The 25,731-nt window shown below is 39.6% G+C and overlaps 2 protein-coding genes across 4 annotated transcripts in view; both read left to right on the top strand.

Annotated features, from left to right (window-relative positions):
- cand1 (cullin-associated and neddylation-dissociated 1) overlaps positions 1-11,281 on the top strand; it is a 32,601-nt gene extending 21,320 nt beyond the window's left edge. Inside the window, exons 10-15 of the mRNA XM_043709633.1 lie at positions 1,552-3,045; positions 5,998-6,093; positions 6,185-6,354; positions 6,450-6,614; positions 6,848-6,955; positions 10,006-11,281. Of these exons, the coding sequence (XP_043565568.1) occupies positions 1,552-3,045; positions 5,998-6,093; positions 6,185-6,354; positions 6,450-6,614; positions 6,848-6,955; positions 10,006-10,230 (2,258 nt within the window). The 3' untranslated portion in view covers positions 10,231-11,281. The remainder of the gene's footprint in view (positions 1-1,551; positions 3,046-5,997; positions 6,094-6,184; positions 6,355-6,449; positions 6,615-6,847; positions 6,956-10,005) is intronic.
- Positions 11,282-24,670: 13,389 nt separating this feature from the next.
- LOC122559392 overlaps positions 24,671-25,731 on the top strand; it is a 19,295-nt gene continuing 18,234 nt past the window's right edge. For all 3 annotated transcript variants that reach the window (XR_006314418.1, XR_006314417.1, XM_043708841.1), the window contains exon 1: positions 24,671-24,863. The gene's annotated coding sequence lies outside the window, so the exon portion shown is untranslated. The remainder of the gene's footprint in view (positions 24,864-25,731) is intronic.

Genomic DNA, 25,731 nt, shown 5'->3' with positions numbered 1-25,731 from the left:
TCTCTCTGTCTCTCTCTCTCTGTCTCTCTCTCTCTGTCTCTCTCTCTCTGTCTCTCTCTCTCTGTCTCTCTCTCTCTGTCTCTCTCTCTCTGTCTCTCTCTCTCTGTCTCTCTCTCTCTGTCTCTCTCTCTCTGTCTCTCTCTCTCTGTCTCTCTCTCTCTGTCTCTCTCTCTCTGTCTCTCTCTCTCTGTCTCTCTCTCTCTGTCTCTCTCTCTCTGTCTCTCTCTCTCTGTCTCTCTCTCTCTGTCTCTCTCTCTCTGTCTCTCTCTCTCTGTCTCTCTCTCTCTGTCTCTCTCTCTCTGTCTCTCTCTCTCTGTCTCTCTCTCTCTGTCTCTCTCTCTGTCTCCCCCTTTCTCCATTTCTTTCCCTCACACTTTCACCTTCTCTTGCGCACCTGCAATCTTTTGCTCTTGTGCTCGCTCTTGAGCTCTCCCACCCCCTACTTGACTTACATTGGGGGTTCTAGGTCAATCAACACATTGATATTAAATTTCTCATCCTTGTTTTCAAACAACTTTATACCTCCATAATCTCTATCCTCACAACCTTCTGATCTCTTTCCATCAACCAGTTAAAATTGCTCAACCATTGGTGACCTTGCCTCAGTTACCTAGGCCCCCTGCTCTGAAATTTGTTCCTTATGCTTCTTGGATTCTATCTCACTTTACGCCTTTAAGGTCCTCCTTAAATTTAGCTTTTTTGGCCAGTTGACTGATGGATGACCAAATGACTGATTTTTCCAGTCAGCTTTGGAGTAGGAATCCATGCTGCTGACCTTGTTTAAAACTACAGCATTACCTTTTTATGCCGAAGCATTTGGACTTATTGTGTCCAGCTTCAGCTTCAATTCATCAATGAACTGGTTTGGGCATCGCTGAAACTTGGAGGCCATTACCAACCTCAATATCACTGGACATCTTGGTGCTCAATGCTATCGTGTTTGGAAGATCTCGGTGATCAGCTGTGTGTGTGGCTTGGCTAGCACGCTTTTTAATGGTCCTAGGATATTCCGTAAGGTGCTTTACAAATGTATGTTTTTGAAGCGATGCAGCACAAGCTATTTTAAAGCAGGTTATGCAACAATATGTAAGGAGAAGCCAGTTAAAAATTGGCATCATATAACAGTTGAAGAAACAGGAAATCTAAAATGGGGTACAGCCACTGAATCTGTAATTACTATTCCCCTTTCTCTCCAAGCTATGTGTTAATGTTAGACCCCATAAAGTCTAAGTTAAACTTTAAGCACACTATATTAATGTTTGTATTGCGTCCTGTTATTGACACTAGCAAATCTGTATTGTCAGTAGCAAATCATTAAATCAAGGTTGACTTCAAAAAACAATATAGCCAGTGTACTGTCAAAGTAGTAAATATCCATTGTTTAAAAAATGTTGGTATTTGTACATTTGTTTCTTAGAACAACTATTTCTATCTTTTGTAGAATTATATTGGGAGAGCTGCTTGATATTATAACAGAAAATATAATTTGGGTTGTTCATAAATAAAAAAAAATTCCAAACTGCTGTCACTTTTTGTTTTTGTTTCTTGCAGGGATAATCTTTTCCTTGAATGATAAATCCAGCTCATCCAATCTAAAGATCGATGCTCTCTCATGTTTGTATGTTATCCTTTGTAACCACTCGCCTCAGGTCTTCCATCCTCATGTAGAAGCTTTAGTTCCACCAGTTGTGGCTTGCGTGGGCGATCCATTTTACAAGATTACTTCAGAAGCACTTCTTGTAACTCAGCAGCTTGTAAAAGTACTTAGACCTGTAGATCACTTATATTCGTTTGATGCTTCCCCATACATTAATGACTTATTTACATGTACTGTCAAGCGTTTGAAAGCTGCAGACATTGATCAAGAGGTGAAGGAGAGAGCTATTTCTTGCATGGGACAGATCATTTGTAACCTTGGGGACCATTTAGGCAGTGATTTACCCAGCACACTGCAGATTTTCTTGGAGAGACTGAAGAATGAAATTACTAGACTTACAACAGTTAAAGCTTTGACGTTAATTGCTGGATCTTCTCTCAAGATTGACCTACGACCAGTGCTGAGTGAGGGAGTACCAATTTTAGCCTCATTCTTGAGGAAAAACCAGCGAGCATTGAAACTGAGTACCCTTTCTGCTTTGGATATCTTGATCAAGAACTATAGTGACAGCCTGACACCTGCCATGATTGAAGCAGTCCTAGTGGAGCTTCCACCTCTTATTAGTGAAAGTGACATGCATGTGTCACAGATGGCCATAAGCTTTCTTACAACTTTGGCCAAGGTGCACCCATCTTCTCTTTCGAAAGTCAGTGGCTCAATTCTTACTGAGCTTATTGGGCTGGTACGGTCCCCACTACTTCAAGGAGGAGCTCTTAGTGCGATGTTATATTTCTTCCAAGCTCTTGTTGGGACTGGAACTGCAAATCTTGGTTATATGGAGTTGTTGCGAATGCTGACTGGTCCAGTTTATTCCCAAAGCAGTGCATTGACTCACAAGCAGTCCTATTACTCAATTGCAAAGTGTGTCGCAGCACTTACCCGAGCCTGCCCCAGAGAAGGACCAGCTGTGGTTGGGCAGTTTATCCAGGATGTGAAGAATTCTCGATCCACAGATTCTATCCGTCTCTTGGCTTTGCTCTCTCTCGGAGAGGTTGGTCATCATATAGACTTAAGTGGACAAACTGAGCTTAAATCTGTAATCTTAGAAGCTTTCTCTTCCTCTAGTGAAGAGGTCAAATCTGCAGCATCCTATGCCCTTGGAAGCATTAGTGTTGGAAACCTTCCTGAGTATCTGCCTTTTGTTCTGCAAGAAATAACAAGTCAACCCAAAAGACAATATCTCCTGTTACATTCTCTAAAAGAAATTATTAGCTCTTCGTCAGTTGGAGGTCTCAAACCATATGTAGAAAACATTTGGAATTTGCTGCTGAAACATTGTGAGTGTGCAGAAGAGGGAACTCGAAATGTTGTTGCAGAATGCCTGGGCAAACTTACTTTGATAGATCCAGAGACGTTACTACCACGGCTTAAAGGATACTTGGAATCAGGTACATTACATGTAGCATATGTAAAATATGTTTGATATAAAACTTCTATATCTCATACGGTATTTGCTTATAGTATCAATTTTTGCTAAGTAGTATCTTCAAGTGAAAGAATAAAATTTTGAATAATCTGTAATTATTATTTGTTGATATTATAAAAACAAACTATTGCTCTGCATGGTTATGTGGAAAGCCATCAATACCACCTCGCTATAATAATTCAATTCTTATACTGTGGGGATAATGAGTGAACAGTTTTCAAAGGAAAAGTTTCATGTTAAAGAAAATGAGGAAAGAGCCGTAGAGGAAAAATGAATAGAAAGGGGACGTTAATGACTAAATCTGCCACAAACTATTTGCTCAATGCTGATTTCAACCATCTCAGACTGAAACAAACCATTTGCAGCCTTGCTGTTGTATTTAACCCTGATGTGTGCTTCTGACTGCATACTCATGTCATCGCTAAGATGTAACTGCCCGTTACTATATCTGCAGTTTGTCTGACTCTTCTCTGCACCTTGATCCCTTGCTCAGCTTATCTGTTGAAACCCTCCTCTATGCTGTTGCAACTTCAAGGCTTGGCCATTCCAAGCAACACCTGTCCTACTTACCTCCTTCCATCCTCCGTAAATTTGAGAACACCTAAAACACTGCAGATGTCCAAACTCTTTCCTGAAGAAGGGCTTATGCCTGAAACGTCGATTCTCCTGTTCCCTGGATGCTGCCTGACCTGCTGCGCTTTTCCAGCAACACATTTTCAGCTCCAAACTCTCACCGCGTCCTGTTCCTTAATCTTTTCTTTACTGACCTACATTAGCTACTGATTAAGAAATGCCTTCATTTTAAAAATTATAATTCTTTTTTAAAATCTTTCCATGGCCATGAGTTTTCCTATTTCTGTTCAGCTCTACAATTCCCTACTCACCTAATTCTGACCATCCCTAGTTTATATTGCTCTGTGATTGGCAACTACACCTTCAGCTGCCAAGGTTCTAGAGCCTAGAATTCTTTCTCCAAACCTCTTTGATTTTTTACTGATCTTTATTCTTTCAGGGCACTTAAAATCATTCCATTTGGCCGTCTGCCTTAATATTTCATGTGGCTTAGCTTGGTGTCAAATTCTGCTTGACAACATTCCTGCATATAACCTTAGGATATATTTTAGTATCTTAAAATGTCTACAGAACAACCTCCATTATCCAAATGAGATAGGCGGGGCGTATTTTGTTCGGATAACTGATCTGATCATAAACAAAGGAAGTATTCTCCGATGTAAATGGAACCCCGTGACGCGCACACTCAGCCAGAAGCACCAGTCAAATTGATCAAATCAAAACAAGGGCATTTATGATGGCACATAATTTTGAAAATGGTTAAAATAGATTGAATTGTTCCATGAATTCAATGAAAGTATTTTAAAAAAAAAGTTGAAATGAATCATCAGAGCTTTCCAGATAACTCCGAACATTTGCAAGTGTAGTCCTGCCCCTTTAACATAAAGACATAGTTTGAGGTACTAAGAGTATAAGGTCTCTACGTGTGCTACAGTAAACTTTTGAGAGTTTTAATTGTATTTTTTATAAGAAGTACCGAGATGCTAAATTGAGTTTGTCCTGCATCTTTGGAAATTGGCTTCCCATTTTGAACACAAACCATTATATCTATGCTGGGAATACTGGAAACGGCTTTTGTGGTCACATTGTTATAACTTTTTTCATTCTCAATGATAACCAGGTTTTGACAATAATGGTGATGATATTTGCATTGTCAACACATCCCCACGAACACTCTACTGATTTAGCTTGACATTTGTCAATCATCCATTGGGAAGGTGATTTTCTTTGTGATGGTTATTTGCATCTCTTGCACATTATCACAGAACATGGGGAATTTACTGAAAATCCTGTGATCTTTCGCTGCACCCCATTTTTAAAAAGTAGTACCAAGATGCTAAATTGAATTTGTGGAAATCGGCTTTCCATTTCGAGCACAAACAATTGTATCTATGCTAGCAATACTGGTTGATGAACATGGAAAGTAATGTCCCCAGAAACAAAAAGTGTAAATATTTCACAAGCAGAACTAATACGGAATGTGTGGAGCTACAATCCATTTGTAAAATTCTTTCCTGTTCGAGGGTATTTGCATTGTAGAGTTGATTAGCATTTTAAGGCTTTATGAAATGAAAACCACTCTCTAAAAATGTTAGAGCAAAATAACATTTGGCGCAATGGAAAGTAAATGATTATCTTTGCAATAAATCTTGGTACAGTACATTGTTTTCAGGTCACGGACAATTTCTTAGCAGCTGCAATAGTGGGTAATTTATAAATCAGATACTTCAGTTGTTTAAATAAACACATCTCAACAAACTATCTTATAGTTCGGTACCATTCCTGTTGGTTGTAACAGAAAGGAAGAAAGAAAGAAAACAAATGACAGAGGCAGAGCAGGAGAAACGTTGCTGAGTTCACAGGTGAACAGTTTTTCTTAGAAAGAGAGTTTCTGCAGGTAGTGACAGATTCCAGTTTCTGATCTCAAACTTTAAGACCTTGAGATCTTGTTCGGATCATCCAAAATGTGGATAATTGATGATCAGACAACAGAGGTTTTTCTGTATATAAATACAGAAATTTGTGTAATAAGTGGAAATAACTTGCTTATCACCGCTTCAAAGACTTCAAAATGGGAATTAAGCCAGTGTAAATAGGTCTTCACTTGCAAGATTAAAATTTCTTTACTCTGTTTAGATTGCTTACTTGGCATTTGGTCAAGACTTTGGTTGAAATTTGTATATGACGCTTTTTATGTATACAGTCATATTTTGTCTGCACAAGTTCAAGTTTTCATTTCAAAAAGATTACTGATCTCAAATGCAGAAATCTTAAAGGGAATGAATTGGAATATGTATTCTGCCAAGTCCTTTGTGTTTTAACCTTGCCATTTCCTCTGTAGGTTCATCTTATGCTCGAAGCTCTGTGGTTACAGCTGTGAAGTTTACAATTTCTGATCACCCGCAACCGATAGATCCTCTATTAAAGAACTGCATAGGTAAACTTGCTTCTGTTGATTCACAAATCCTTTAGATAGTGAAATGTTTTGTGAAGTTAGTGATAATGTTTTATTTAAATTACACGTTCAGGTGATTTTCTGAAAACATTGGAAGATCCAGATCTCAATGTGAGAAGAGTGGCTTTAGTTACCTTCAATTCAGCTGCACATAATAAACCATCGCTAATCAGGGACCTCTTGGATACTGTTCTTCCTCATCTATATAATGAAACAAAAGTTAGGAAGGAATTAATAAGAGAGGTTTGTATGCAAAATATATTTTTGTCTGAAAATGCTCAGTGGATTTAAATATTTTTCACTTTAATTATATTTCATCTCTCTCCTTTTTATGTAAGGTGGAAATGGGACCGTTCAAGCATACTGTAGATGATGGCCTAGATATTAGGAAGGCAGCTTTTGAATGCATGTACACACTTCTGGATAGCTGTCTTGACAGATTAGATATTTTTGAATTCCTGAACCATGTTGAAGATGGACTAAAGGACCATTATGACATCAAGGTAAATAATATGGATTATATTGTTCAGTATCGATTAGTTAGATTTTAATTAGCTCATGGCCACATCATGTGGGTTTGCACTTTGTCCAAACCTTAGTTTTCTGCATTTAGTGCAAGGTATTTTAAAGTGAGATGTGCTGAAGTCTGTGTTTATATTATGGAAAACATGAATGCTTGTAATTAATATATTATTATAGGCAACTAATTTACTGTCTAAGCTTTTTAATCTAACAGATGTTGACCTTCTTGATGTTAGTACGGTTATCCACTCTTTGTCCAAGTGCAGTTCTACAGAGATTGGACAGGCTGGTGGAACCTTTGCGTGCTACCTGTACAACTAAGGTATATGTTTGAAATTTCTGTATATAATTTGTGATTGTACCAAGGATACATTTGCTACCAGACATACTTTTAGATTTTTGAGTTATCTACTGAGGTATTTGAATATAATCAGATTCTGACCTGATTTATAGGTACAGTCTGTACAGTAAGGAAGTAGAGTTTAGCCCCTTGAGCCTACGCTGCCATTCAGTAAGATTATGACCTCGCTCCACTTTCCTGGCTATTGCCTATAACTCTTGATTGTCTTGCAGGTCAAAAATCTGAGTGAACCAACCACCGTATCTCCCTAGAGTAGAGGATTCCAAAGGAGACCAGAAATCTGTACTCATTTGGCTATTAATTTGGAGAACCTTTATTCTGAAACTATGCTCCCTTGTTCTGGATAACCCCACTAGGGGAAAGATTAACTCAGCATCTCTGCTATCTAGGCCCCTCAAATGTTTTTTTTAAACTTCAGTATCTGCTCGACCTCTTCCTCATGAGGCAACCCATCATGTTGGGAATCGATTGAGTGAATCTTCTTTGAGTTGACTTCAATACAAGTATATCCCTCCTTGAATAAGGAAATCAAAACTGTACACTTCTCTAGCTACAGTTTCATTAATGCCTGTAATTATATGACATGATTCCCCTCTATCTTCATACTCAAAATTCCCTTACAAAAAGGGCCAACATTCAATTTGCCTTCATAAGTTTTTGAGTTTTTGTGCATCATATATGAGGGCTGTCAGATCCTATACTGCAGATTTTGCAATCCTGCTATTTAAATATTTAACTTGCTATTCTTATCAACACAGACAACCTCATGCTTTTCCATGTTGTACCTAACTGCTAAGTTTATGTTCTAATTCTATTTATGTGTCTTTGCAGTATTTTTATATCCTCCTGGCAACTTGTTTTTCTACCAGTTTTTGCATAAAGAAGTTTGGCTGCTATACAGTCAGCCCTTCATCCAAGTCTTAATAGAGATTGCAACAGATTGAGGTTACTGCGCTGTTTCCTGTGGCATTCCAATCATTACTGTTTGCCAACATTAAATGATGCAAATTTATCTTGACTGTTTCTTATTTAACTAATCCAATAATCCAATATCCACTCTCTCGTATTACCCCTAAAATTGAGCGCTCCCCTCATGTCATGCCACTTATATTGCACTATGCTAAAGGTGCTTTGACAATGTTCTCATTTAATATTAGCGTTTGGAGGTAACCACTAAATTTCTGATTTTTAACAGAAGAAGAGACCTCGTTATATGAATAAGCATTTTTGTTAGAAATGATTTAATTGATTTACTTCGGATAAGTATTTTCCTAGCTCATAATGAAAGGTCACATTAACACACACATCTTATTCAAAGTCTTAAACAAAACTGTGTCCACTGTCCCTATGCAGTATTATCCCAGTTGATGCTTTTACTGGACTATTCTGATCCCAGACTGAGATATATATCTTTTTTTAAAAAAAATTAACATGGCAGTCTTTCGCCGAACCATTAGCACATAAGAAATAACAAAAAAAGCTAAGCCACTTTCTAAATATAACACTTTGCAAGATATCAAAACACACCATAAAACTAAATCCTATATACTCCTCAACAGCATCATTTTATAGTTGGTCGAAATCGAAAGAAAATTTCCTTCCCAGTCAAACCTGTAGGCTGGACTTAACTATTCTTCTTGGGTCTGGTCCTGGAGCTGTTGACTCCTCTATCAGTTGAGAGCTTAGGCTATCTTTTAATAATCTGTAGGGTCCCAACCAAACACTCCTGGTTTGGAAGTTTCACAGACTGCTCTCATTCACTGAGGGAGCTTATTTCCTTAATTGCTGTAAACAATCTAGGCACTTCTGACTTAATTTAGGTCACCTTTAAAGTGCTTCTAAATTTTCCAATCTCTGTTTTTCTAAACAAACATCAATTCTTGATTATTCTAAACCCAAAGTAAGCTCATGTCTTTTAATGTTTTCTCTGTCCTGTCATAAACCCCTGCAATACAGACAAACTTTCATTAACACCCCAGAAGGTACATACTGATTTAAAACTTTGGTTCCAGAAAGACTGACCTAGTTTAGTTTTTAAGCCCTTTCACTAAAATTGACCAACGTTCATGTGCCACTAGTTTAAAATCGCTTTTTTTTAAAAACCTTCTAACTTTTACAGAAGAAATATATATTTATTTTAACCTTTCATCACACCTGCACCCAGTAGTATTAAAATGATATCTTTAGTCATTTGGAAATTCAATTTCTTGTCATATTGCACTTGAGCACCATATTGGTATCTTGTTTACAAATATTTTAGAAATTGGTACCAAAATGCTAAATTTCTAATGTTTGGTAAAATGCTAGCATGATTTTTTTTCACCTTTTTAAAAAATAAACCAGTGCAATAGTCTGTTAAGGATTATTCTACATTTTAAAGTTTCAGAAAAGTTGCAATCTTATTGATAGTAGGCAATCAAAGTTCAAAGACTGAAACCTGAACACTAGTTTAACTGTGGTGCACTGCATGCTTAACAGCATTACAAAATATGTGCTGTTTTTGACTTACTATTCAAATCATACTGAGTAATTTGTATGGGATCGTATTTGCAGCTAAGTTTTGGCAACTAAAATTGGGACATTTGAAACATAGACTTGATTGATTATTAATTTAAAATATGTATTGTACAATGAGCAGAATGGAACTAGCTACCAAATGTTCAACAGAGTTTTTAAGCATTTGTTAATAAAGCAGACGTTTTGACTTTGCACATACTGGAATTGTTACACTAATAGGCTTCTTTCAGATTTTTCCAGTTATTTTACCAATTTGTCTGTTTAAAGAAATCCAACACTTTTTTTACAGCTATGATGTCCAGAATTGCATAATTATCAATCAATTGTCTAGAATGTGAAAAGAGTACTGAAACTTTTATTACCTGCTCTTTTCCCTCATCTCTTCAATTGACACAATATTGTAGATTTCTTTGCCTATGAAATTCTATAAAACGTCCTTTAAAATTGATTTTTAAAAAACCTTTCTGAAAATTTTTTATGGTTTGCTTTGTTAGGTAAAAGCCAACTCTGTTAAACAAGAGTTTGAGAAACAAGATGAACTGAAACGATCGGCGATGAGAGCAGTTGCAGCACTACTGACTATTCCAGAAGCAGAGAAAAGTCCACTTATGAGTGAGTTTCAATCTCAGATAAGCTCCAACCCTGAGTTGGCAGCCATCTTTGAGAGCATCCAAAAGGACTCATCTTCAACAAGCTTGGAGTCAATGGACACTACCTAAACCTTTTCTTCCAAAGAAGGAATCTTTCATTCTTGTGTTGATGTTATGCACTGAAATTTCAGTCATTACGCAAGCAAAAAGAAAATCTGTACTTTGAGCTTTAAGCTTATGAATTAATTTTTACTTTGGAAATTCTAGTTTTTGTTTATTGTTGCTTTTTTTAGTAGTTAATCCTGAATGTCCATGTAGTTCAGTGGAAAATATAGTGTAAATTACACAGAACATTTTTGTTATACGACATCCAATTTAGCAGTATTTAAAAAGGTGACACATTTGTAGTAGTAGATTGTGTATAGGTATGCAATAAGGATTTTGGTGTGCTGAATGAACTTGGAATATAAATGTTAAATTTTACTCCCAGGATCATTTTCTTTTAGGAAACTTCATGCCATTCACCTTTTATTATGTGAATTTTGTAATGAAAAAGGAGAAAAAAAGTCTGTTTGTCTGTCTGCTGTTTCTGTTTCAGCTTGCTAAACAATAGTTAAAGAACTCTGCTTTGTGAGATTTATTAGATTAAAATGGTTGGCACAGTTCTTAAATCATAGATTGGTACTTCCAATTTCTTGGAATGGCAAATTATTTCCATGGATGCATTGATACTGCATGGGACATTCCAATATGTATGTTCTGTAAAATGTATTTTGTTTGGAATACAAAGCTTGAATTTAAAAGATGATTTTACTCTGTGCACCGCTTATGCCTTGCTAGTTTTTGTTCCATTGATCTTACTTACATTTAACTACCTTTTTCAAGTAAAGGTAGAATAAATCTATATTAAAAAATATTTTAAATTGGGTCCAATTTAGATTAACTGGAGTGTACTGAAACAGAAAAGTTTGGGTGCTCCCTAAGTTGGTAAAACAAAAATACTTCTAAGCTATTTTGTATATCACTAAAAAGCTGTTGTGCAAAGAAAAGCACCCTGAATTTTTGAATGGTGGTATCTGCCAACGCTGTTTCCTTTAGAGTAGAATGACTCCCTTTAATTGGAGCCCTGTGTTCAGGGATGCTGTAATAAAGTTTGTTTCGTGATCAGTGGGTTCATAAATGTGTCGGTGTTACTTGACTCAAAATTAGTACAAATAACAGCGAACCCTTGCATGGCACTTTGCAGATGACGTAACATCCCATGAGGCTTTACAGTGGATTTGAAAGTCTTTGATACGAATTGGGTGAGCAAGATAAGGAAGATGACAAGGTAGCAGCTTTTGGATGATGTTGGTTAGGTATCCAGAAGGAAGTACACATGCAGCTTAACTTTGTCTGAGAGTTGCAAACCATTGTATGCAAGAGGCTGATGACATAAGCATCAGTTGCTCCTAATTCTGCCCATTGGGTTCAAAAGCTCTGTAAAGGCCCTCTTGTGGTACAGTGGTAGTGTCCCTACCCTGGACTAGGGAGGCCTGGATTCAGGTCCCACCTGCTCCAGAGGTGTGTAGCTTTGTACGCTACATTTCCCTGAGGAATTTTCAGATGCTATTTGGTACTAATTTCAGTGAATAATTAATCTACATTTTAGAAACATTGCAATCCAAACCTAATTTAAAGAATTTCTCCTCGAACCACTGTACACATCCCATAGTTTGCATTTCAAGGTTTAATGGAACAGCAAATCTAATTTAAGGAGCAAATTTGCTGTAAAATAATGACCAACTTGCTTTTTTTTGCCATTAAGCAAATTGCTTTCTGCATACTTAGTTGTATTGGGCAAAAGTGTGAATTTCCATTTCATTTGAAATGGCATCAATTACTCAGCAGAAATGTTGATCTATTATTATGTTTATTTCTTCTCGAGAGTGAGTTACAGGAAATCGGTGAAGGTTAGTCTTAAAGCTTAATTTAAAGTAAACTTGCATGAATCTGATCTTTGTTCGTTCAGTGGCAATTTCTGGACTGGGATTCATTTTTATACTACTTGTCCATTTGTAATAATTGGAGGAAAAAAAGTGTCTGCTGTTTCTGTTTCAGCTTGCTAAACAATAGTTAAGGAACTCTGAGACTTATTAAATCAAAATGGTTGGCACAGTTCTTAAATCATAGATTGTAACTTCCAATTTCATGGAATGGCAAATTATCATTGACAGTATCGAGGGCTGTTGTAGGCTGCAGCGGGACATTGACAGGATGCAGAGATGGCTGAGGAGTTCAACCTGGATAAATGCGAGGTGATGCATTTTGGAAGGTCGAATTTGAAAGCTGAGTACAGGATTAAGGATAGGATTCTTGGTAGTGTGGAGGAACAGAGGGATCTTGGGGTGCAGGTACATAGATCCCTTAAAATGGCCACCCAAGTGGACAGGGTTGTTAAGAAAGCATATGGAGTTTTGGCTTTCATTAACAGGGGTATTGAGTTTAAGAATCGTGAGATCTTGTTGCAGCTCTATAAAACTTGGGTTAGACCGCACTTGGAATACTGTGTCTAGTTCTGGTCGCCCTATTATAGGAAAGATGTGGATGCTTTGGAGAGAGTTCAGAGGAGGTTTACCAGGATGCTGCCTCAACTGGAGGGCTTATCTTATAAGGAGAGGTTAACTGAGCCCGGACTTTTTTCATTGGAGAAAAGGAGGAGAAGAGGGGACCTAATACAAGATAATGAGAGGCATAGATAGAGTCGATAGCCAGAGGCTATTTCCCAGGGCAGAAATGACTAAAACGAGGGATCATAGCTTTAAGCTGGTTAGAGGAAAGTATAGAGGGGATGTCAGAGGCGGGTTCTTTACACAGAGAGTTGTGAGAGCATCGAATGCGTTGCTAGCAGCAGTTGTGGAGGCAGGGTCATTGGGGACATTTAAGAGACTCCTCGATATACATATGGTCACAGAAATTTGAGGGATGAGGATCAGTGGTTGGCACAACATCGTGGGCTGAAGGGCCTGTTCTGTGCTGTACTGTTCTATGTTCTATTTCATAACTGAGTAGCAGGAAATGCATGTTACAGAATTAGAAGAGAATTGCAGATCCCAATATTGTCCATGTACTGATGTACAGAATATTTAAAATCTTATGTTTTTGATAAAACTAAAATTTTATTTGAATTTTGTTTAATTGTGTACCAAGACGTTTTTTTGCTCATTTTGAGTTTGAGCATCATTGACTTGAGGTTTATTCATAACTGTACTACAAATTCAACATAATGCTTACATGTACATTACTATATATGTGCATGCCAGACTTGTGCTTTCCTCACAATCAGTCATTTCAAATATTCCATTGTTTTTTTGCTTATTAGCAGTAATGTTAAGTGGCCAGAGACATTAACTAAAAGCAATGATATGAATGGTTGGCTTTGACATCAGATCAATAGTATGTTTTGTTTTGGATAGTGGAAATCACTGCCTCCAGTGCTCATGAATTGGTGCATTTAGTTTATTTCTTGTAAATGCTTGTCCTAAGTTTAACGAGTCTGTAAAATGGAAAAACAGTTTAGTACATTAGAATTCTTGTGTACAATTATTTGATGCTTACTGAATAGTTACTTTGTTTCAGTCTATAAGTGATAATTCTGATCTGAATCATTGTTCCATTATTGCATAAAATAAGACAACGCCAATTGATAAAAAACTGACCAAACACCGATCTGCTTTTAACTGTAGTATACTTCAAAAAAAATTGGGCAATAGAACCACCAGTGGACGATTTTTGGAGGAGAGGGGTGCTTGTAATTTTTGCCTGGTGCAAATTCTCCCCCTAAATAAAAACCAACATGTATAAAAATATTGTTTTAAAATCTACGTTTTCAGTTCCAAAAAGGACAATTCCATACAATGAGTGCATATCTGTTTGAAAAATGTGAAGAGTACATATAATTGAAATAGAATTTTCATTCACTTCAAAATCCCTATCACATTCTAAGGTACCAACATTTTTTGCAGCTAATTATATAAACATAGAATAGCACAACACAGGCTATTCGGCCGTGATGTTGTGCCCACCATTTGTCCTACTCAGATCAAAATAAACTACATACCCTACATTTTACTATCATCCGTGTGCCTATCCAAGAGACCCAAATGTATTTGATTCTACTACCACGGCTGGCAATGCATTCCACACACCCACCACTCTGTGTAAAGAACCCACCTCTGATATTGCCCCCAAACTTCCTCCAATCATCTTTAAAATTATGCCCTGGGAAGAAGTCACTGACTATTCACTGTAGCTATGCCTCTCATCATCTTGTACACCTCTATTAAGTCACCCCCCCCCCCCATCCTGCTTCACTAATGAGAAAAGCCCGAGCTCCCTCAATCTTTCTTCATAAGACATGCCCTCCAGTTCAGGCAGTAAAATTGAAACATAGTCGTTGATGTTAATGTGTCCAACTTTTGTGCAAGTTTTCACAGACAAATAATTAACCAGTTGATTTATAGTGATACTCAATTGTAGAATCTTTTGCATCCAGTAGCCATACATCTACCTCTTCGCAATGTGTCCTGTCAACAAGAGTGTCAGTTGGCTGGACATCTTTTTGTATGATGCAGCATGATGCCAACAGCATGGGTTCAAATCCCACTCCTGCTAAGCAATTGTAGCATTTACCTGGACTGACAGATGACATCTGAATTCATGTACTATTTAAAGGTTGACATTTATTACAAAGAGGTGCTCAATCTGAATACTGTACAGTGTCTCCCCTTTGGCCATGTGTTCTACGAATGCCCTTCAGCTTGCAAGCATAAATTAACTAGCAGCAATTCTTAGAGCAGTGTATTAATCTAAGCTGGATAGGTGCTCTAGGTGTCAATGTGAGAACATTTTAGTGATCGCAACCACAGCACCATATGTTTGAAGTTGGTCTGCAAAGAAAATGTTACTGATGGGGGAAAGGCAGATATTAAAATAAGACAGGGTATGGCCAAAATAGAGGTGCTATACTTCAACACTCTCCCCCTCTCTGTCTCTCTTCACATGTGTGTGCGCGCACACCCACCCACCTTCCACCGCCTGTGGAATTGTGACCCTAAGATTAAATCACCACCAGTTGACACTATCTAATGAGAGAGTATCCTGGTAAGACTGGCAACTTTATTGCCAAAAAGAGAGACTATGGCAATTCCTTTTGGTAGCTTGTTCTTCAGGTTTTTGAATTCAATCAAGTCATGCACCATCCTGGTAGGTACATGCCATTCTATCATGCCTGATCTAATGCTAAATTTAACTATGATGTTGGAATGCCATTACTCAAATGGCTGAAAGGGTTGGTGAAGATGCACATCATTAGCTTAGGGGGAAATGTTTAAATTCCTGATGATTATGGGAAAAGTTTTCATTTTATGGTCATGTGAGTGATATATAGTGCTTTACCTTACCATATCTACCTTACGGCATTCCTTGGCAATACTGCTAACAAATTGCAGCAATTCAGGTATTTATGGATGGATGCAAAATGGCATGGTGTATCCTCATCCAAAAAGTGTACAGGGATTTCACTAGAGAAGTACAGGAGGATAAAACAGATGAATGTGGGCTGAAGAGCTGGTGTATGGGAGAAGGATTCACATTTTTGGATTATTGGAACCTCTTCTGGGGTAGAAGTGACTTTTACAAGAAGGATGGATTGTACCTGAATTGGAAGGGGATTAATATACTGGCAGGGAGATTTGCTAGAACTGCTTGGGAGGATTTAAACTAGTAAGGGGGTGGGACCCAGGGAGATAGTGAGGAAAGAGATCAATCTGAGACTGGTACCGCTGAGAAGAGAAGTGAGTCAAATGGTCATGGCAGGCAGGAACAAAGCAGAGAACAAGATAGGACTGATGAATTAAATTGCATTTATTTCACTGCAAGAGGCCTAGTAGCGAAGGCAGATGAACTCAAGGCATGGTTTGGAACATGGGATTGGGATATTGTAGCAATTACAGAAATGTGGCTCGGGGATGGACAGGACTGGCAGCTTAATGTTCCAGTATACAAATACTACAGGAAGGATAAAAAGGGAGGCAAGAGAGGTGGGGGAGTGGCGTTTTTGATCAGGGATAGCATTACAGCTGTACGGAGGGAGGATATTCCCGGAAATACATCCAGGGAAGTTATTTGGGTGGAACTGAGAAATAAGAAAGGGATAATCATCTTATTGGGATTGTATTATAGATCCCCTAATAGTTAGAGGGAAATTGAGAAACAAATTTTTAAGGAGATCTCCGTTATCTGTAAGAATAATAGGGTAGTTATGGTAGGGGATTTTAACCTTCCAAACATAGACTGGCACTGCCATAGTGTAAAGCTTTAGTTGGAGAGGAATTTGTTAAGCATGTATAAGAAAATTTTCTGATTTAGTATGTGGATGTATCTACTAGAAAAGGTGCAAAACTTGACCTACTCTTGGGAAATAAGGCAGGGCAGGTGACTGAGGTGTCAGTGGAGGAGCACTTTGGGGCCAGCGACCATAATTCTATTAGTTTTAAAATAGTGGAGGAAAAGGATAGACCAAATCTAAAAGTTGAAGTTCTAAATTGGAGAAAGGCCAATTTTGACGGTATTAGGCAAGAACTTTCAGAAGCTGATTGGGAGCAGATGGTTGCAGGTAAAGGGCCAACTGGAAAATGGGAAGCCTTCAGAAATGAGATAATGAGAGTCCAGAGAAAGTATATTCCTTTTTGGGTGAAAGGGAATGTTAGATGAGTAGAGAAATTGAGGTTTGGTTCAGAAAAAGAAGGAAGCATATGGCAGGTATAGACAGGAGAAATTGAGTGAATCCTTACAATATAAAGGCAGTAGGAGTATACTTAAGAGGGAAATCAGGAGGGCAAAAGTGGGACGTGAGATAGCTTTGACAAATAGAATTAAGGAGAATCCAAAGAGTTTTTACAAATACATTAGGGGAAAAAGGGTAACTCGGCAGCAAATAGGGCCCCTCAAAGATCAGCAAGGTGGCCTTTGTGTGGAGCCACAGAAAATAGGGGAGATACTAAACGAGTATTTTGCATCAGTATTTAGTGTGGAGAAAGGCATGGAAGGTACAGCATGTGGGGAAATTGATGGTGACATCTTGAAAATGTCCATGTTACAGAGGAGGAAGTGCTGGATGTCTTGAAACGTGTAAAAGTGGATAAATCCCCAGGACCTGGTCAGATGTACCCTATATCTCTGTAGGAAGCTAGGGAAGTGATTGGGCCCCTTGCTTAAGATAGTTGTATCATCGATAGTCACAGGTGAGGTGTGAGAAGACTGGAGGTTAGCTAACATGGCACCATTATTTAAGAAAGGTGGTAAAGACAAGCCAGGGAATTATAGACCAGTGAGCCAGACATCGGTAAGTTGTTGGAGGGAATCCTGAGGGACAGGATTTACACGTATTTGGAAAGGGAAGGACTGATTTACCTAATCAGCATAGCTTTGTGCGTGGGAAATCATGTCTCAAACTTGATTACTTTTTCAAAAAATTCAATGAAGAGGATTGATGAGGGCAGAGCGGTGGACATGATCTACATGGACTTCAGTAAGGCATTCGGCAAGGTTCCTCATGGGAGACTGGTTAGCAAGCTTAGATCTCTCAGAATACAGAGAGAACTAGCCATTTGGATACAGAACTGGCTCAAAGGTGGAACACAGAGGGTGGTAGCAGAGGGTTGTTTTTCAGAATGGAGGCCTGTGACAAGGATCGGTACTGGGTCCACTACTTTTCGTCAATTACTTAAATGATTTGGATATGAACATAGGAGGTATAGTTTGTACATTGATGGAAAGGGATAGATGTACTCCACCGAGCAAGAATTACAGCTGGGAGAAGGGAATTTATGTTGCAATTGGGAAAGATTTAGGAAGCGTAGAATGGGGAAGGAAACTGCAGGGGATGAGCACATTAAAAATGTGAAGCTTATTCAAGGAAAAGCTTCTGTGTGTCCTAGTAAGTATGTACCTGTCAGGCAAGAAGGAAGATATAGAACGCGTGAGCCGTGGTTTACTAAGGAAGTGGAATAAAGTGAGGACTGCAGATGCTGGAGATCAGAGCTGAAAATGTGTTGCTGGAAAAGCGCAGCAGGTCAGGCAGCATCCAAGGAACAGGAGAATCGATGTTTTGGGCATAAGCCCGAATGGGCAGATTCCTGAAGAAGGGCTTATGCCCGAAACATCGATTCTCCTGTTCCTTGGATGCTGCCTGACCTGCTGCGCTTTTCCAGCAACACATTTTCAGCTAAAGAAGTGGAATCCCTGGTCAAGAAGAAGAAGGCGGCTTATGTTTGGACAAAATGTGAAAACCCAGAGCGCTTGAGGGTTACAAGGAAGTCAGGAAAGACCTAAAAAGAGAACTCAGAAGAGCCAGGAGGAGACATGAGAAGTTGTTGGCGGATAGGATCAGGGTTAATCCTAAGGCTTTCCATAGGTATGTCAGGAATAAAAGAATGACTAGAGTTAAATTAGGGCCAATCAAGGATAATAATGGGAAGTTGTGTGTGGAGTCAGAGGAGATAGGGGAAGCACTAAATAAATATTTTTCAACAGTGTTCACTATAGAAAATGAAAATGTTGGCGAGGAAGTTACAGAGATACTTGCATCTGGACTAGAAGAGATTGAGGTTCACAAGGAAGAGGTATTAGAAATACTGTAGAGTGTGAAAATAGACAAGTCCCCTGGGCCGGATGGGATCTATCCTAGGATCCTCTGGGAAGCAAGGGAAGAGATTGCCGAGCCTTTGGCATTGATCTTCAAATCATCATTGTCTACAGGAATAGGGCCTGAGGACTGGAAGATAGCAAATGTGGTTCCCTTGTTCAAAAAGGGTAGTAGAGACAACCCTGGTAATGACAGACCAGTGAGTCTCACTTCAGTTGTTGGTAAGGTGTTGGAAAAGGTTATAAGAGATAGGATTTATAAGCATCTAGAAAAGAATAATCTAATCAGGAACAGTCAGCATGGTTTTGTGAAGGGTCGGTCGTGCCTAACACATCTTCTTGAGTTTTTTGACAAAGTGACCAAGCAAGTAGATGTGAGTAAACTGGTTGATGTGGTGTATATGGATTTCAGCAAGACGTTCGATAAGGTTCCCCATAGTAGGTTATTATACAAAATGCGGAGGAATGGGATTGTGGGAGACATAGAAGTTTGGATCAGTAATTGGCTGAAAGAAAACAGAGGGTTGTAGTTGACAGAGCATGTTCATCTTGGTGTCCAGTTACTTGCGGCATACTGCAAGGGTTGGTGTTGGGTCCACTGCTGTTCGTCATTTTTATAAATGACTTGGATGAGTTAGTAAACACGAGGGGACACAACTTTAAAGTGAGGGGAGATAGGTATAAGACAGATGTCAGAGGTAGTTTCTTTACTCAGAGAGTAGTAAGGGTATGGAATGCTTTGCCTGCAACAGTAGTAGATTCGCCAAGTTTAAGTGCATTTAAGTCGTCATTGGACAGGCATATGGACGTACATGGAATAGTGTAGGTGGGATGGGCTTCAGATTAATATGACAGGGCAGCGCAACATCGAGGGCCGAGGGGCCTGTACTGCACTGTAATGTTCTATGTTCTAAGAAGGTTACCTCAGATTACAACAGGATCTTAATCAGATGGGCCAATGGGCTGAGGAGTGGCAGATGGAGTTTAGTTTAGGTAAATACATTTTAGAAAAGCAAATCTTAGCAGGACTTATACACTTAATGGTAAGGTCCTCGGGAGTGTTGCTGAACAAAGAGACCTTGGAGTGCAGGTTCATAGCTCCTTGAAAGTAGAGTTGCAGGTAGATAGGATAGTGAAGAAGGTGTTTGGTATGCTTTCCTTTGTTGGTCAGTGTGTCGAGTACAGGTGTTGGGAGGTCATGTTGCAGCTGTACAGGACTTTGGTTAGGCCACTGTTTGAATATTGCATGCAATTCTGGTCTCCTTCCTGTCAGAAAGATGTGAAACTTGAAAGTTTTCGGAAAAGATTTACAAGGATCTTGCCAGGGTTGGAGGATTTGAGCTATAGGGAGAGGCTGAATAGGTTAGGGCTGTTTTCTCTGGAGTCTGAGGGGTGACCTTATAGAGGTTTATAAAATCATGAAGGGCATGGATACGATAAATAGACAAGGTCTTTTACCTGCTGTGGGAGAGTCCAGAACTAGAGGGCATAGGTTTAGGGTGAGAGGAGAAAGATATAAAAGGGACCTAAGAGATAACGTTTTCATGCAGAGGGCGGTGCAAGTAGGGAATAAGCTGCCAGAAGGGAAGTGGTGGAGGCTAATACAATTGCAACATTTAAAAAACATCTTGATGGGTAAATGAGTAAGAAGGGTTTGGAGGGATATGGGCCGGGTGCTGGCAGGTGGGACTAGATTGGGTTGGGATATCTGGCCGGCATGGACGAGTTGGACCGAAGGGTTTGTTTCCGTGCTGTACATGTCTATGACTCAACAAGTATATTCTGATACTAATGGTAATGGATAACCAAATGAATATTTGAAAATTGCTCCAACTGCTGGGCCTGTACAGTTGAATGCCCATAGGACCAAAAAAGGCAATAATGCATAAATGCTTTTCATTTTATTGTATTTGTTCATGGGATTAGGCTATCAATAATTGTCCTTCAGAAGGTAATGGTGAGCTGCCGCCTGGAACGGTTTCTGAGGTGCAGGTGCACCCACAGTTCTGTTAATGTGTTCTGGGGTTTTGACAGTGACAGTGAAAGAATGTTGATACAGTTTTCTGTAAGGATAGTGTGGCTTGGAGGGGACCTCGCAGGTGGTGGTGGTACTCCTATGCATAGCTTACCCTTGACCTTCTAGGTGATAGCATTGGCAGGTTGAATGTTCCTCGCAAAAAAGAGTTTATTTCTATCTATGTATAAATCTGTATGATTCATTACAGCAAGTCACCAGCGAGGAACTGGAAATGAAAATATCCCAGCAGTTACCTGAACTGGCAGTTGACATCTGAATTCATGTACCATTTGCAGGTTGACATTTATTACAAAGCAGTGCTCCATCCATATACTATACAGTGTTTCCCCTTTGGCAAACTCTTCTACAGATGCCCTTCAGCTTACAAATGTAAATTAACTGTAGCAGCAAATCTTAGAGCAGTGTATTAATCTAAGCTGGATAGGTGCTCAAGGTGGCAAAGGGAGAACATTTTAGTGATAGCAACTACAACATGATATGTTTGAAGTTGGTTTTGGAAAAGGAAGAAGTTGGTCTGCAAAGAAAAGGTTAGTGATTGGGGAAAGACAGATATTAAAATAAGGGTATGGCCAAAATAAACTGGGGACAGCTACTTCTGAGTAAATATACAACAGATCATTGTGGTGGTGGTGGTGGGGAAGTCATTCAAGATTGAATTGGCAAGAGTACAGGCCCAATATTAGTTAGATGGGTTGATCAGTGATAAATTTTATCTATCCTTGGTAGGTGTGAGATTATGCCATTTGGAAGAAGGATAATGGTGGTGCAGTACTCAATGGTAGGACATTACGAACCTCAGGAACAGTGTGATCGTGAGGTGCTTGTCCACACATCACTGAAGATGACAGGGCAATTTAGCAAGGTAATTAAAGGAAAGTGTCCCATATGTTGCCGTATCAGTTGTACTGGTGGTTATAAGAGCAGGGAAGTTGTTTTGGAGCTGTACAGAACTTTGATCAGGCCACATTTGGATTACTGTGTGTAATTCTGGTCACCCTACTAGAGAAAAGATGTGATTGTACTGGAGGGTGTGCAAAGGAGATTCACCAAGATTTTGAATGGGAAGGAGCTGGTTAGCTATAGAGAGGCTGGATAAGCTTTGGGAGACCTGATTGAAGTGTATAAGATTTGAAGGGCATGGGTAAGGTGGATAGAAAAACATTTGTTCCCCTTAGTTGAAGGATCGGTATCAAGGGGTCATAATTTTACTAAAGACGAGAGAGTATTTGAGTTTCTTTTTCACTCCAGAGGGAATCTGGAATAGACTGCCTATAAGGGGAGTTGAGGCAGGAAACCTCACAATCTAGACCTTAGATGAACAGAATATGTGTCATAAAATTCAAGGCTATGGGGTCCAAGTCTGGGCTAAAACTGGGGTTATTGTAGTTGAAGGGCCTGTTCTGTGGTGTTTGACTCACTGTATTGAAGTAATAGATCATTACACTATGTAACTGATTGGAGCAGTCATGCTCAAAGATAAATGTTGCAAGAGGGCCAAGACTGTTTCTCAGTGGGAGGTCGTTGGTGCCAGCAGATGCCCCCTCCTGCCCCCCCTTGCCCAGCAGCTTAGTGGGGGGTGACTATATTCAGGCCCACAAACTCAAAGTCATTTACAAAGGACTCTCGCGATATTCAAGTAAATGAGGTTTTTGAGGCGGTGGGGTGGACAGCAGGAGAACTTATTTATTTTTGCAGTCTCTGCACTTCTTTTGCAATTATTCTCTGATGTGAAACTGGATAAACGTTAGAGTGGGAGTTTGCACGGACTTGACAGATTGGGTGAAAAATCATTAAACAGGCTGCAGGTCCTGAATTCGACAAGTAAGTCGACTTTTGCGTGAAGTAAAAAAAGTTACTGTGTAAGGCAGGAATGGACCAATGTTAAATTATGCCCAACATTGTACCAAACTCATTTAGAGCAAACGTCGAGTAACAAATACTGGCCTAAAACTTCGACTGACTTTAAATAAATGGGATGTATCCAGTACTGTATTCTTGAGCACTAAGAAATGTCAGCTATGTTTGTACAAGCCATTGGCCAGGCTGGATGGGAACTGGAAGGTTTGGAGTTAGTGGGCAGACGAAAGTGTCGTTTTTTTTCAACTGCACAGTGATTAATCCTGAACTGTACAATGGAAAATGAACTATCGTGAATGGTGTTTGTATGTTTTAAAATTAATCTTTCTTGGTTATAATTTCCAACAAATGTCCAACGTGAAGAAGGTTATCTTGGATAACAAAGAGATCTTGATCACTTGGGTCAATGGGCGGAGGAGTGGCAGATGGAGTTTAATCTTTACACAGTTGTGAGAGCATGGAATGTGTTGCCAGCAGCAGTTGTGGAAGCAAGGTCATTGGGGATATTTAAGAGACTACTGGACATGCATATAGTCATGTAAATTTGATGGTGCATACATGAGGATCAGTGGACGGCACAACATCGTGGGCTGAAGGGCCTGTTCTGAGCTGTACTGTTCTATGTTCTATGTTCTAATTTGGATACATACAAGGTATTGCATTTTGGTAAAGCAAATATGGGTAGAACTGATACAATTAATGGTAGGGCCCTGGCTAGTGTTGTAGAACAGAGACACCTCGGGGTTCATGTACATAATTTTTGAAATTTGCATCACATACAGAGAGGGTGGTTAAGAAGGCATTTAGCATGCTTGCCTTCATTGTTCAGACTTTTGAATTGGGAAGTCATTTTGAAGTTGTACAGGACGTTGGCGAAGCCATTTCTGGAGTACTGTGTCCAGTTCTGGTTGTCCGCTGTTTTAGGAAGGATATTATCAAGCAGGAGAAGGTTCAGAAAAGATTTGCCAGGATGTTGCTGGGAATGGAAGGTTTGAGTTATAAAGATTGTTTTAATGTACATTTTTCTCAGCATGTGCACAAAATCTGTAGAAAGCATCCTATCCTGATGTATCACAGCATGGAAGGCAGTGCTTCATCCCGAGACTGCAAGTCGTGAGCACTGCCCAGTCCATCACGCAAACCAGCCTTCCATCCTTTGACTCCATCTATTCTTCCCGCTGCCTCAGGAAAAGAACCAAAGCCGCCTCCTATCCCAGTTATACTCCCTTTCACCCTCTCCTGGCAGGCAGAAGATATAAAGTTTGAATATGTGCAAGAACAGGTTCATGAACAGGTTCTTCCCTGTAGTTATCTGACTTTTGAATTGACGTCTCAAATGTTAATGTTGATCTCTCTCTCTGCACCTTTTCTGTGGCTTTAACACTACATTCTGCTCTATGTTCTGCTACCTTGATGTTCTTTATATGGTATAATCCGCTTGTATAGCACACAAAATAACACTCTTCACTGTATTTCGGTAAGTGACAACAATAAATCAGGTCAGGCAGCATCCAGGGAACAGGAGAATCGACGTTTCGGGCATAAGCCCTTCTTCAGGAATGGAACAGTTGAGGAATCCGGAGTGTGGGGGTAAGTACATGAAAGTTTTTGGTACTTACTGTCTTTGATTTCCGATATGGCCAGGAAGAACTGTTTGTTTAGTTTATGGATCCTTCTGTGGATGAAGAACAGTAGAGGTCCTTTGCAGGTCTGTGAGAGTGTTGTCCTGAGCTGGGGTAGGTCGAGTTGCAGGGAATGTAGGTAGCGGCACATGGCTGCAAGCATGGAGCGGAGGATCCGGAGGGAGGTCTGTTGCTGGAGGCTTCGGATTTGTTGTAAGTACTGGTTGTCCTGGTTGGGTCCAAGTTTTGTTGGACCCGGTGTCTCCGGCTCTGATCTCCAGCATCTGCAGACCTCACTTTCTGCACAACAATAAATCAAACTCATAACCATGAAATTTTAAATTTTGTATCCTGAATTCTGCTGATGTTCAAAAACAGTTGAATTACGGTGGCATGGTTTGTTACTCACTGCTTGTATTTTTTCATTGTGTTATTCAGTCAGATTGTCAATATATTTGATTATTTCAAGAAAAACTCAATGGAGATTTGACACCATGGAGACGTTGTACAAGGCCAAGTTCATGACTAGCAGTGAACAAATGCTTCAAAGGGAAGCATCAGTAAGTATTTCTATACTAAAGTTTGCAGTGAAATAGTAAGAGTTATCTTGACTTTTGTAGAAGTTGAATTGATAAATATACAGGATAGAAATTATTTCAGCATGTTTTTTTTTGTATTATATTGCGTAGAATCGTTATCTCTTTTTGTAACAATCTGAGCATATTTTCATCACTGAAACACGTATTTTAGTGAAAAATGTTGTGAAAAAAATGTCTTTTGCATCAGCAATTTCTTGAGCTTCTCTACTGTCTGTCACAATGTGGATCCATGGGAACTACAGGGAGGATCTTTAGTAACTCTCAGTGCAACATTACCCTGGACTCCACTCATCACCTTAAGTGATACAAAGTTGAAACTTTATTGCTGGAACAGCACAGCAGGTCAGGCAGCATCCAGGGAACAGGAGATTCGACGTTTCGGGCACAGGCCCTTCTTCAGGAATGAGCAGAGAGTGTTCAGCAGGAGAAGATAAAAGGTAGGGAGGAGGGACTTGGAGGAGGGGCGTTGGAAATGTGATAGGTGGAAAGAGGTCAAGGTGAGGGTGATAGGTCGGAGTAGGATGGAGGCGGAGAGGTCAACAAGAAGACTGCAGGTCAGGAAGGCGGAGCCGGGCTGGAGGGATTCGGCTGAGACAAGGTGGGGGGAGGGGGGATGAAGAAACTGGTGAAGTCCAAGTTCATCCCCTGTGGTTGGAGGGTTCCCAGTCGGAAGATAAGACGCTCCTCCTCCGACCGTCACGTTGTTGTGGTTTGGCGGTGGATGAGTCCAATGACCTGCATATCCTCGGTGGAGTGGGAGGGGGAGTTGAAATGCTGTGCCACAGGGTGGTTGGGTTGGTTCGTCCGGATGGCCCAGAGGTGCTCTCTG

The sequence above is a fragment of the Chiloscyllium plagiosum genome, chromosome 19 (genome assembly GCF_004010195.1).
Source record: "Chiloscyllium plagiosum isolate BGI_BamShark_2017 chromosome 19, ASM401019v2, whole genome shotgun sequence".
In the NCBI taxonomy this organism is placed as follows: Eukaryota; Metazoa; Chordata; class Chondrichthyes; order Orectolobiformes; family Hemiscylliidae; genus Chiloscyllium; species Chiloscyllium plagiosum.
This window is presented reverse-complemented; position numbering and strand designations above follow the sequence as displayed.